The sequence below is a fragment of the Myxocyprinus asiaticus genome, chromosome 2 (assembly GCF_019703515.2).
Source record: "Myxocyprinus asiaticus isolate MX2 ecotype Aquarium Trade chromosome 2, UBuf_Myxa_2, whole genome shotgun sequence".
NCBI lineage: Eukaryota > Metazoa > Chordata > Actinopteri > Cypriniformes > Catostomidae > Myxocyprinus > Myxocyprinus asiaticus.
The window spans coordinates 12,494,344-12,508,212 of NC_059345.1; the positions used below are offsets into that span (position 1 = coordinate 12,494,344).

Sequence of the window (13,869 nt, forward strand, 5' to 3'; positions counted from 1 at the left end):
TCTCAGTGATTTGAACGTAGCATGATTGTTGGTGCCAGATGGGCTGGTTTGAGTATTTCTGTAACTGCTGATCTCCTGGGATTTTCACGCACAACAGTCTCTAGAGTTTACTCTGAATGGTGCCAAAAACAAAAAAACATACACTGAGCGGCAGTTCTGTGGACAGAAACGCTTCATTGATGAGAGAGGTCAAACAGAGAATGGCCAGACTGGTTCGAACTGACAAAATCTACGATAACTCAGATAACCGCTCTGTACAATTGTGGTGAGAAGAATGCTATTCTGAGATGCAGGTTGGTGCTGTTTTGGCGGCACGAGGAGGACCAACACAATATTAGGCAGGTGGTTTTAATCTTGTGGCTGATCGGTGTATAAGCAACATTTTTCCCTAAGACAAGTACAAGATGAGTGCTTAAGTTGCTACTTGTAGCTTCCAAATCTGTAATATAGCATTTTGTTCTTGTTGGCAAATAATTAAAAAAAAAAACAAAAAAAAAAAACATCTATTTTTATTAAAAAAAAAGATATTTTTATCATTATATAACTTTTTTAGCTGTTATGGCTGGACCCACAGTTTTAGTAAGAATATTCTGGAATGATCTAGAACTGTCAAATCTGCCGTGTCACAGGTATGTACTTATTGACAGAAAGAAGGCTTTTAAGCGTGCTTTATTACTGACTGATGTGCTTTAAAACACCACCAGCTGATCATAAATGGGTTATTCTCAGGAAACTGACATTTACTGTATTTGTGTACTATGTGTGTACACATTACTCACTACTGATATAGTTGACAAGATATTTTGTCATGTTATTTTATAGACTTGGCTCTATTTAGTGTGTAATGCAAAATACCTTTTGAAAGAAATTAATTTTATATTAATTTTTTTTTCATAGGAATACCAGACAATTTACAGTTCATCATACATTTTAATGGATTACTGTATACACAATATGGAATTTTGCTGTTGGAATTTTAAAATATCTATGCTTTCACTATGAATGTATATTTTTTTTTTTCTAAAATGCTTTTATGCGAAAACGCAGAATTTGTCTTTGTCCCTCACATTCTGTTGTGACATTTCCCCTAATTAAAAATAATGGATTAAAAATCATGATTCAGTAGGAACCATTTGGAAAGAAACAAATTTCAAGAACAAATGGCATGGTTTCCTAAGAATGTACCGCATAAATGTTTCATTAAACTAACTGAACCACAATGAATCTGTGGTATACAATACATTTGTACTGACACATTTTAAATCAGTGGTAACTCAGCTAATTAGTTCAATGCAGAGTTAGACAATAAGAGGTGGCAAATTTGTCCAACAATGTAAGAAATGTCACTCTAAGTTATAACATGGCTTCAGTAATGTTAACAATTTACATATTTCCAATTTTCCTAAGCATCTTAGCAGAAACAAGCTGATTGATGGAATTATGGAAATGACTGTACTTCTACTTTAAATAAAAGTATATTTTACAAGTAAAGGATCTGACAAAAATGTAAAAATAATCTTTCTTTAGTATTAAAAATGGTCTTAGCATTGGTTTATGGGTAAATCACTGAATTGAACTGCTAATAATCACACTTGTATCATTGAGGACACAGGGTTTGTGGAGTAGAAAGGTTGTTTTATATGAGCTGGCCAGCCAACAGAGTCCATTCAGATGTTAAATGACATTCTCAAACAGCTGCATTGACCTCATAATGTTCTCATCCTGTAGGGAAAAAAAGGCACAGGTAAGACATCTCACCAGTGGAGACTTAATAGACTGCTCAGGAGGATAGCAGGACAACACATTCTGCTGAAGGCTTTTTGAATTTTTAACGTTATACAAGGATGTTTTTCCTTCTTTAACCCTTAAACGCGTGCATTGGGTCTTTAGTGACCCGGGACCTCATTCCACCCCCTGTACCTCATCCATTTTTTTGAGTTGTGGCCACAACTATTATAGTTCTAGTATTCCTTAATCCTTCTCTTATAAATAGTATAAAAAAATAAATTAATTAAATAATAAAAAATCCAAAAGAAAAAAAGAAAAATTATTATGGCTTGAGTACCAAAAGTGCATAGGGTCAGTAGAGAACCTAGGTATGTAATAGTGTTGTTTTATTTTTTTAATTTTTTTGCACTTCCATACATTTTTTTTATGATTATTTAATATCTATATAAGATTAATATCACATGATATCTATTTATTTGTTTATTGCAGGATAAATGAGTACTATATACATACAAATGACTACTACATCACATTGATTTTCTGTACAACAATGGATAATTATCAGTAATCCATATTCGTGTATACATATATATGCATGCTATTTGTTACTCAAGGTCGCACTATAGTTTCAGTGATTGACTTGATTTACATTTGACATTGCTATTTGATGAAGAAACAACATGGAAGTAAACTATAGCAATAAAACACATGAACAGTATGATGTGTACTACTGAAATTATGTAAGTTGTGCATCTGTTTAGACTCAATAAGTGCCTGAGAAAATACTTATGTGTAGCTTATGTGTAGCTCAATGTGTTTGACAGCCAGCTGTGTCTCATGAAATTTCAGTGTGAAAGGGATTTGTCCTGATTTGTTGCATTATCTCTTGTATAAACCATGAAAATATATCAAAATATGTTTTATTCTATTATTTTCTAATTGTCTTGAAAATATATTGAAATGTTACATTATCTGGGCATTTTGTAGATCTGTTTGTGATATACTGTATATACGTGCCGGGTCTCTAAAGACCAGAATATACAACCAGAGTGTTTGGTGAAATTCCCATGCATTTAAGGGTTAAGTGCTGTACTCAAGAAAAACTCATTGTTAATGACAAAGAAAGACATTCATGCAGGATATTACATTCAGAACAAAATTGGAGTCTTACGTTTTGGCAGCAGTCTATAAATTCATCTATAGTAACCACCCCATCCCTGTTTTTGTCCATTTTCTGTCAAGACATGGCAAGGGTTACAAGGTCAGTGTCATTAGGATTTTCATTACAACTCTATTTAATGTTGCTTTCTAATTTTTATTGGCCATTTGTCTTGTTTAGAATACATCTAGACAATCTCTATAATAACATCAGCAGATCTGTGATAAATAACAACAAAGCATATGGTGGGGATCAAAAGTTCAATGAAAGCAAGCAAATCTGACCATTTGTACAAAGTTAACCTGTTGATGTGCATGCCCCCCCGATGTCACTTTGCTTAAATTAGTTCACATATACTATATAGTCTAGTCAAAAAAGAGTTAATAATGTTGACATGTTATAAAGATGTATAATTTGTCAACATTATGAACAATTTTGAACAGCACACTATATGGTAAATGAGAACTAATTTAAGCAAAGTAAAGTCAAACCCTTGGGTGGGGTCAATGAGCATCAATATGATCAATGTTACAAGTTTGTTTATTTGATTAGTGACAAATAAATAGTGCAGAATCGTAACATTGACTTTTGAACCCCACTGTAGATGGGAACGTTCCCACTGTAAGTTATGTCCTGATAGCTACAGAATATCAGGTAAGTCTAGAAAAAACTAACTACATCTAGAAGTCCTCAAGTTAAAAAACCAAAACAAATAAAAAAAATTGTTTCAAGTTGAAGCTGATGTAACTTTTTCATTATTAAAATACTGTCTTCTATCCTAGCTTAATATGCAGAGACATCTATAAGTAAGTCAATCATAGGAAAACTGTAAAATTCCTGTTTGCTTTGAGAGACTTGCTTAGACCTGCCCCAACAATGTTACTCAACCAGTGGAGTTGGGAGTGGGACTATCTGACTGTTTAAACAACAGCAGACGAGGGTATATTCGTAAAGCTGTTTTTAATTTTAATTAATTTTTTTTTTTTTTTGCAATACTGTTCGGTGCTAGTGTAGCAGAAATGACATTTTTCAGCTTTAAAAACACAAACACAAATCAATACTGAATATCTCATTTACGACAGCAGACTGTGATTCTGTACTGCACCAATAAGAAAAAATTCAGTCTCACCTGGAAAAATATCTCCACATGCTGTCGTGGAGTCTCCTCTTTAAGGATTGGGTATGTGCATTTTCCCATCATGTCATAGATGGACTTAATGATGTCTAACATTTCCTGTGTAACCAAAACAAAAAGAAAAGATAGACAATGTGTTTGCTTCACTTTTATACACACAAGTATAATAGTGTTACTAATATGTTATAATAAGAGATAATGAACAGTCAGACAGTTATTATTGCAAAATGAAACAAAATAAAAAGGGATACCAAGACCCCGACAAGAAGCAGAGGAGTCTTAAATCACTCTGTTTTTATTTTGCAATATTGACCATCTGACATGACACTATCCCACTGTATCCCCATTATCCACGACTACTTACCAAATAAATAAATATACAGTATGGACATAAAAAGTTGGTTTGAGTTGAAATAATTTCATTAGATGAGAAATAAAAGAAATTGAGGAGTGATATGAGAGACATGAAACTAGCACATGGGACAACAGTGAATTATACAGATTTGCAGTGATTAAACACAAATATTTTATCGCAGAATGACACGATTGACCAATCATTCCAGAGAGCCATGTAAAAATGCTATTGTTTTATCTGTAATTCTTCTATATGAATAACTGTATTTATGTATTACCTCTTTTGTTATATATCCATCTTTATTGATATCATAAAGGTTAAATGCCCAGTTAAGCTTCTCCTGAACAGTGCCGCGCAACAGAATGGAAAGACCCATTACGAAATCCTGTAAACCAATGAAAGACAGAACATGGAGATATCAGTGAGAGCAAACAGAATATTGTTCGTTCATAAAATAAAAAAATACACAACATGAAGATCTTCAGTAAAGCTTTGATGTTACAGTAATATGTATTTTATGGCTAGAACACAATAAACCGACAGACAGACAGACAGATAGATAGATAGATAGATAGATAGATAGATAGAGAGAGAGAGAGAGAGAGAGAGAGAGAGAGAGAGAGAGAGAGAGAGAGAGAGAGAGAGAGAGAGAGACCAACTTAAAGCAGATTAAAGATATGCTGATTAAATTGGAATTTTTATAAAGTTGAGTTTGAGACTACATCCACATTAATCCGGATACATTTGAAAGTGCTATTTTCGTTTCGAAATACTCTTCCTCCACACTGCCATTTTCCAAGAGTTGCTCGTCCACACTGAAACTCTGAAAACACTTAAGTCCCCTAACTGTGCATGCGGAAAAAAAAAAAAAAAAAAAAAAGCGTGGCCCTGAAACGCAATTGTCCTCGTGTTCTGCCACTGGACAGCAAGTCAGAGTAAAATTCTCATTGCCTTTGAAGAAATTCAATGTTAGGGTTGTACAGAGTACCATGTATCTTTAACAATGCTATCAAAGTGGATAAAACATGGACACAGCTAAAACATGGACCTTGATTGTTTTGGATTGAATGGATCTCATGACAACAAATACGTCATTGTTTTCAAATATCTCAGTTTTCCCAGTCCACACTACAACGCAAATACAGCGTTTTCATATTTGTCCACTTAGGAGAGCATTTTCGAAAAGCCCAGTTTTTAGCTGTACAAAAACGGCATCTTGGTGTGGATGGAAGGCCAAAATGTAGAGACAATTTTGCGTTTTCGAATGTATCCGGATTAATGTGGACATAGTCTGAATTAACGAGCATTCCGCTGGCCTGTTTGAACATTCTGTCAGTGTAAGTCTATGGGAGTTTTCCCATTTTTAATCATTCGTTGTGTGTAAACTGTACGTCTGATTAGTTAGAAAAGACATAGGACACTATTCCAGAATAGTCTGAGCACCAAGTTGTTGGGAGGAGTTAGTGTTAGAAATTTGGTCTCGGTTTAGGGATTTAAAAAAAAACTTCAAAAACATAGTCCATTTCAAGGCAAATCAGTCCACTCGGCAGCCCTATTTGGAACGCTCCCGGGCAACTATTTTCTATGGATACAAGCGGCATAAAATTACAGCTCCCATCTACTTAAATGGGAAAATACCTAAATCTCCAAAACAGTTGGTCAAGATTTTGATCAAAGATCATATTTCCTATCAGCAGTGAAATCTGACAACAATGGTTTCATAATTTGTGCATCTTTAGCACTGATCACGCTAAAAAACGCTATTTTTCAGGCTGGTACAGCTAATGAGCATGCACATTCTCGAGTTGACTGACAGACAATGTCCGTATCCAAAAGGTGATTGGCTCTTTTACCTTTAAGGTGCGGCTTCCTTTTCTACATCCGCCATACTGGGCGCTCCAATTCCTACCATTCATTTTAATACCAGTGCTCTGTGCTATCAAGCCAACATTATAACCACAGAGCTATTTTTCCAAATGATGAGAACATTATTTCAGGCTGTATTTCCCACATGAGCACTCAAGATTTTTAATCACCAGATTTGGCTAAATAATCCTTAGCTCGAGCTAAATTGCGACAGGACAAGTCAAACTTTGTAATTAAAAACAAGATTTTTTTTGTTTGTTTAATTACTGTATTGCTTGGGACAAGCAATGTTTGTTTACGCGTTTATAAATAGAATGAACTGAAATCCTTAATGTGTGCAAATTGATTGTTCAGTGTTGGTTAAAATATTTTATAAAGCCTCTTTGAAATACAAATGGCACAATATACTGCATTGTCAGTCAAGACACTTGTGCAATAATGGTCAACTCAAACAAACCATGTATTCCTGTAGGCACTCCAGCTGTGTTTATTACATGCAAATATACTAGTATCAAAATAAAACTGCAATTCAGTTTGCAAAATAGACAATATTTTCTTAAATGTTAATGGCATGCATGTGAGAAAGATTACCATTATTCAGAATGCTGCATTGGTATACTTACCTCAAAACTGACAGAGCCATTGTGGTCTGTATCGAATGCATTAAACAGGAAATGCGCATATGTTGAAGCATCTGAAAAATAAACAGGAAAACAGCCTTGCTTTATCAATCACAGCAATGCCATTAACTCAATTTAGGCCTGGCTTATGTCTTTTCCCCTGTTCAACAATAAAGGAGATGCATAAGCTTTCATAAGCTAGCATTCATAATACTATAAATAATAAAACAAGTGTGTGTGCGTATGTGAATGTGTTATAATAAATAATGCCATGTGAGATAGATTTGTCATTTGTCATAAACCCTGACAAAAGATAGAGAACCTCAAACCCATAATTATTACACTACTATTTAGAATGTAAAGTACCACAAATCATAAATCACCACAATAGCCATTTCCATGGTGAGACTTCCATTTGGATAAACTGTAGGAACAGTCACTTCTTGTTCTATGCGTGCAGCACATCAGTTTGATGACTTTTAGGATTTAATTAAACTTGAACCGAAAGTACGCTTGGCAGTAGTCTAGAAGTCTAGGAGTCTAGTTTTTGCAAAAGGACAGTACGTGGTCCTTTACATGTATTGTGGCAGTTCCAAGGTGAAATGCCCACTCTTTGGTGCTAAAAGCGAGTTAAAAATGATCCTAAACAGATTAGGTTTTTAAGGTTTATACTTTATCAAGTTTTAAATCAACAAAATCTACCTCCCCACCCTTAACCTAAAACCTAACCGACAGTGTCATAAAAAGCAAATGTGAGATGAGAAACGCAATTGCTGAAGCAACCATGTCATGTTGTGGTGCTTCTATGACACTTTCAGCACACACTGACTCGCATGCTCTTTAGGACTCGTACCGCATTCCTTTGCATTGCATCAGTTGAGCTAACGTGATTTGATCATGCTCAAAAAAGCTTGTAAATGTAGTTGGTTATTTAATGCAAACGTTACAATGTAAAGCTTTTCAAGTCATGCACTACTGTAAAAGTTGTTGTAAAACAGCATTGTGTGAGGAATAGGGTGAAAAGTATGTGTTTATCAACTGATAATCTGCTGTTTTACTCGTGATTTGTGTGAAAGTAAATAAAAGTTGTCGTAGCCTATAATGTTTATTACAGGTAACAGCTGTGATACGTACAATGAGCCATGTAAAAATAATTTTGCAAAAATGTAGGTATATTAACATGATTCTGTGAGACCAGGTTGATCTTGGAGGGCATTTACATGTGGTCTTTCTTAATCAGACCCTAAGTTTCTCACTGCAGGGAATAGGGAATATGAGGCATTTCTCGTTTTTTAGTGATGGCACTCTCTACAAACTTCACTGCTTTTTTCTCACTATCCTACATACACATCTACCGCCTTTCTAAATGTGGTTTGAAACCCATTAAAATTCACCACTATACAGTTGTATAACTTCAGAGTAAATAGTAGGCTACAAGAGTAGTGGTTCTCAACTGATGGGTTGTGACACAAACTGAGTCTATCCAGTTAAATTCTGCATCATTTTGGTGCAAACTCATTTTTAACATAGTAATATGGCGAATGTTCAAACAGTATTGGCCCAGTGTTTGGTCCATGAGTTAGGCTGGTAAATCACACTTCTGCTGTTTTTTATGCATTAACAAAATTTTAAATTTTCCTGTTCATCTTCGTCATGTAAATTATTTTGCATATTGCTGGGCCTATGCAGTTCATGGTCATTTTAAAACTAGAGCTGTCAGAATTAATGCATTATCACGTGCAATTAATTAAAAAAGTTTAACTTAATTTTTCTTAATCGCGATAAACGCATTTACCATTAATACAACATAAACCAGCATAAACACTTGTTTATTACACATCACTACACTGCACACTTTTACCAAGGAGAACCCACAAGCAATAGCATAAAACAGCATAACATGGCTGTCCCATAGACATTCTCTGGGCAATTCTGTCGTAACGTGCTAGTTGAAAAACCCAAAACCCTCTCTGCTATGATAGAGGTTGTTATCTCAGTGAATATAATAATCACTGAATACACACACAACAGCTGAAAAAATGATGGAAAAAGAACCTCTTAACACTATTTAATGTTCAAAACAAGCCCAGATGGGACTTGTGATAGAAATCAAGTATTTTTAAGGCACATTTTAATTACCACAGAAGCACGTCAAGTCTTTACTATCACCAAAACGCAGAATGATAAGTTTTTGTATGCAAGCTCTTTTCATGTAGAGTTCAAAGCGGTGCTTGGCTCTGGCGCCCTGACGCAAATCATGAACGTGGCTTTACGATTGCTGTAGGAAAGCGGATAGCCACAGTCCACCGGCAGATTAATATTGTGGAGGATGGAAGTTTAAGACATTTAATGTTCATTACAATGAATGTGCAACCTATGTGAGGACTAGTTCTTTCAATTATTCAACCTCCTATTAGACTTTGGGAAACGTTTAATGTAACTTAAATTGATTCTATTTTAGGTGCATTTCTATCTTTATACTGTGGAAGGATTTGTTTGGAAAATGTTAATAAAGCATTATATTATTACATATTGTTTTCTTTTCTTTCCTAAGTTGGAAATAAATGCATTTTTGACAGGTAAAGAAGTACTTTATATAGTGTGACATTTCAGCACTTTCAAAATATGCGATTAATCGTGATAAAAAATTGTAAATGACTGACAGCACTATTTAAAACATTTCAATGTTTGCATTCCTAGGATAAAATTGTTTGTTGTTGGGTCACGGATTGATGTCCAATCTAAAATCTGGGTCCTGAAGCAAAAAACAGTTCTACCACTGTACTAAACCACAGTACTAGAGAATATATGATTGCAAATATACATACCTCCCTGTGGGAAGAACTTATTGTAAATATCCTTAAATGTATCTTCATTGACCACACCACTAGGGCACTCCTGAAAACACAGATAAAGGCGTTTTATTGTCAGTGTTATATATAATAAAATGGAGTAATTTCACCAAGAGGACCATTATGTGCATATCTATCCACATAAAAGGAACAGACATAATAACTGTGCAAAGACTACATTTTCTAGTGTCCATTTTCCCCATTTTGATAGACAGAAATGTGCATCATTATGAAAATATGAGTAACACCCAAATGCATAGTGCAGCAGTACATTTGCTGTGTTGAATGTTAATGTTAAAGAATATCATGAACTCCAACTGTACAAATGGTCCTTCATTCCAAATGAATAAACACTGGGAGATTCTGAGGAAACCTGTTTTCAGGATTTTTTCATTTCCCCAGTGTTGTAAGTTAACCATTCTTCACTTTAGTATCATTGCTTATTCAGCAAATGGGGAGCAGACCCCCTCAAATATGATTTGGTCAGTATTAAACAAAAGGAATATTTTACAGTCACCCAGTCATTATTGCAAAATTATCAACAGGTTGATCAGGACACAAACGGTATGGGTGTTGTATAATCCGGAAGGGGTTTATTTTGCAATAATGACCTTCTGACTGTTTTATCCCTCTTATTACTTGGCTACCAAATAAGTAAACAAATGGACATTAAATCTTGATTTGAGTTGAAATTACAGAGTTATAATGTGAGAAAAAAAGAGACTGTGGAATGATGCAAGAGACATGAAACTATCACAGCTATTTAGAAAATCAGTTGCCTGGGACAATAGTCAAATATGCAGTTTTTCAGCTATTACACAAAAATTTGACCACAGAATGCTGTGAGTGACCAACCAGAATCAAGTATTCTAGAGCATCATGTTTGCTTATTGTATCACTAATAAAAAGCGAGATATGCACAAGCTTCATGCTTGAATATATAGGCGATGTACACTCACCCGCCACTTTATTAGGTACAGTTGTGTGGCAGCAGTGTAATGTATAAAATCACACAGATATGGGTCAGGAGCTTCAGTTAATGTTCACATCAACCATCAGAATGGGGATAAAATGGGATCTCAGTGATTTAGACAGTGGCATGATTGGTGGTGCCAGACGGGCTGGTTTGAGTATTTCTGTAACTGCTGATCTCCTGGGATTTTCACACACAACAGTCTCTAGAGTGTATAGAGAATGGTGCGAAAAACAAAAAACAACAAGTAAGTGGCATGTTTCCCCTATTCTGATGGTTGATGTGAACATTAACTGAAGCTCCAGACACATATCTGCATGATTTTATACATACAGTAACACTGCTGCCACATCACTGGCTGATTAGATAATCGCATAAATTAGTAGATGTACAGGTGTATCTAATAAAGTGGCTGGCGAGTGTATAATAGTGTATAATAATGACCTGCACAAAAAAATATAAAATAAAATAAAAATAAAAAACTGTTCTGTATCTCTGATCTACCTGCTCAAGATAACCAACTGGCGGTTTAAGCTGTCATGCTTGAGTAATGAATTGGCCTCAGATTTGTGGTTTAGTAAAAAAAAAAAAAAAAAAGGCAGCACAAGTTTATGAGCAGCTCCTCAGAAATTATTATTTCAAGAGAATGCACTGTTCATGCATACATCATGAGAGATTGGTTGTTTTTTCAGAACATTTGCAATGCATTTGCCTTGTTATTCTTGTTAAGGGTGTTGCTGAAATTCTCAGTTTGTTGAAAATAAATGTACAAATAAACAAATGTATTTTGTTATTCTCAAATTGAATTTGAGAACATACAGAGATTGCAGCAGATTTTACAGATGTACATAAGACTGCTGTTATTACTCAAATGTTGCAAACCAATAACTGGCTGATAAAGCAATTACAGATTAAACTTTATAAGACTCGTATTTTATGAACATTAGCCAGTAACAGCATTGTTTATTTGCCCTCCTCTACACAAGATAAACCAGAAATCATATTTTTAACAATAATCTCACTTGTAGACAGATATGAAAGTGCTAAAAGACCAAATATGTTTGTCTCCAGAAAGATGACACTTATTTCTTATTTCAAATATTAGAATGTACAAACTAACATAGTGTATATTGCCCTAATTCATATGCTTGTACTAAATAACTGATGACTCTAAAACTTTTTTAAACTACTATATGGAAAGCACAAAACTGGATTCTGAAGTCTTTATAACATTCATCTTTTTTAGGAGAAACAGATGAGACAAAGGGCAGAAGAGTTTTCATATTCAATTTGAGATGTATTGATTCAATCTGTTCCAATTTAAAGTGAGTTACAGAGGTGTCATTTCTGTAGACATAATCTGTGCATTTTCATGATGAATACAAAGCATCCCATATACAAAAGAGAATCAAATCTGAGGGTCAGGTTTATGCTTAATTGTCCTTTCTTTGAGCATCATCACTTTTCTTAAATTAATTTTTCTACCTGTAGCTTGTATCCTTGGTGTCCTATGATTTACACACTTTAAAGATGCATTATTTTGTGGCTCTATAGATCTTTACCATAATTAAATATATGGATATGAAAATTCAATCAAGCATCTTTGCACTCCTGCAATGATAAACACAAAGAGCTTAAAGGAATAGTTCACCAAAAATGATAATACTCTCATCATATAGTCACACTAATGCCATCTCAAACTTGTATGACAGTGTTCTTCAGTGGAACAAAGATATTTTGAAGGATGTATACAGTCTTTTTGTCTGTACAATGTAAGTCAATGGGGTCCAAAACTCTAAAGTTCAACATTAAGGTAATCCACACGATTTGAGTGGTTTAATCCCTCTCTTCAACTTTTAAATACGCAGGGGCAAACAAGGGAACAAGGAACACCTGTGGAAACAATCAGGGGAAAACCAACCATAAAATGAAACTACAAAAGGACTACAAACTAACAGGAAACAGGAACTAAACAAGAATTTCAATATAAAAGTCAATACAAAAAACAGGGAATATGTGACACAGAAACAGCAGGTTCTTAAAAAAAAAAAAAAAAACATGTTCCTTTGCAGCTTTTGCTTTCCACGTTACTATTTTGTACATCAAATCTAGCATAATACTGATTTGCACAATAACCTAGGTTCATTATATATCTTACACAAAAATCTGTCTTAGTACTTATAATCTCTGTATAGAGCAAAGCATAAACACCATAGGCACAGCTTGAGTTGAAATGAAGTTTATAGGAACTTTTCAGCAGCATATCCTATGATTTTTTTCCACATTGTCTTGGTATAGAAAATCCGGTAACACTTTACAATAAGGTTCTATTAGTTAACATTAGTTAATGTATTAGGTGTCATGAACTAACTATGAACAACATATTTTTACATAATGTATTAATCTTTGTTAATGTTTGTTAATAAAAATACAACTGTTCATTGTTAGTTCATGTTAGTTCGTAGTGCATTAACTAATGTAAACATGTACAACTCTTGATTTAATTTTTTTTTTTTTATTATATTACTATATTTTGAAATTAACATTAACCAAGATTAATAAATGCTGTAAAAGTATTGTTCATTGTTAGTTCATGTTGTCACGCCTCCATCGGACTCTCAGCTCATTCCACTCTCTGCTCCCTCTCACCAGAGTATTAATCACACACACCTGTATACAATGAACTAAGCAATCACAGACTCCATATATACCCACCTCTTGCTTACCTTCAGTGTCTAGTCTCAACAAGGACTTCAAAGACTGCGCTGCTCTTCTGAAGTGTTCTCTCATCAGCAAAGATTATCAACTCAAGATCCTCATTTAGTGCGGTATTCTATACCTCTGAGTATTTGTTCTTCCACTGCTCTAATCTGCTCTATCTTTGTATTGAAGATAATCTATTACTGTTCATGCCTGATCTGTTCATCTGCTGTCTCCTGCAAGTTTTCATTTCATATTACTCACATTGTGATCCACTGCATCTTTAATAAAAGTCCCAGCATTTGGGTTCATTACCTCCATCGGCATGTATGCTTCCTGACAGAAGACTCGCCTGCAGCCTCCACAAGCCATGCGCAAGGAGAGCAGTCTGAAGCTCATGCTTCCAATAATACCACGGTGAATCCCTCTATTCCGATCTCACCACCCTCGCCCGGCAATCGTCCATAGCCACTCCCGCTAC

At 34.7% G+C, this 13,869-nt stretch overlaps 1 protein-coding gene across 9 annotated transcripts in view; it reads right to left on the reverse strand.

Annotated features, from left to right (window-relative positions):
* Positions 1 to 298: 298 nt before the first annotated feature.
* The window catches only part of kcnip4a (potassium voltage-gated channel interacting protein 4a), a 299,944-nt gene continuing 286,373 nt past the window's right edge, over positions 299 to 13,869 (reverse strand). For all 9 annotated transcript variants that reach the window (XM_051715645.1, XM_051715628.1, XM_051715581.1 and 6 more), the window contains 6 exons: positions 9,692 to 9,761; positions 6,867 to 6,937; positions 4,655 to 4,762; positions 4,017 to 4,121; positions 2,900 to 2,962; positions 299 to 1,722 (listed from right to left, as the gene is read on the reverse strand). In XM_051715645.1, the coding sequence (XP_051571605.1) occupies positions 1,675 to 1,722; positions 2,900 to 2,962; positions 4,017 to 4,121; positions 4,655 to 4,762; positions 6,867 to 6,937; positions 9,692 to 9,761 (465 nt within the window). In that variant the 3' untranslated portion in view covers positions 299 to 1,674. The remainder of the gene's footprint in view (positions 1,723 to 2,899; positions 2,963 to 4,016; positions 4,122 to 4,654; positions 4,763 to 6,866; positions 6,938 to 9,691; positions 9,762 to 13,869) is intronic.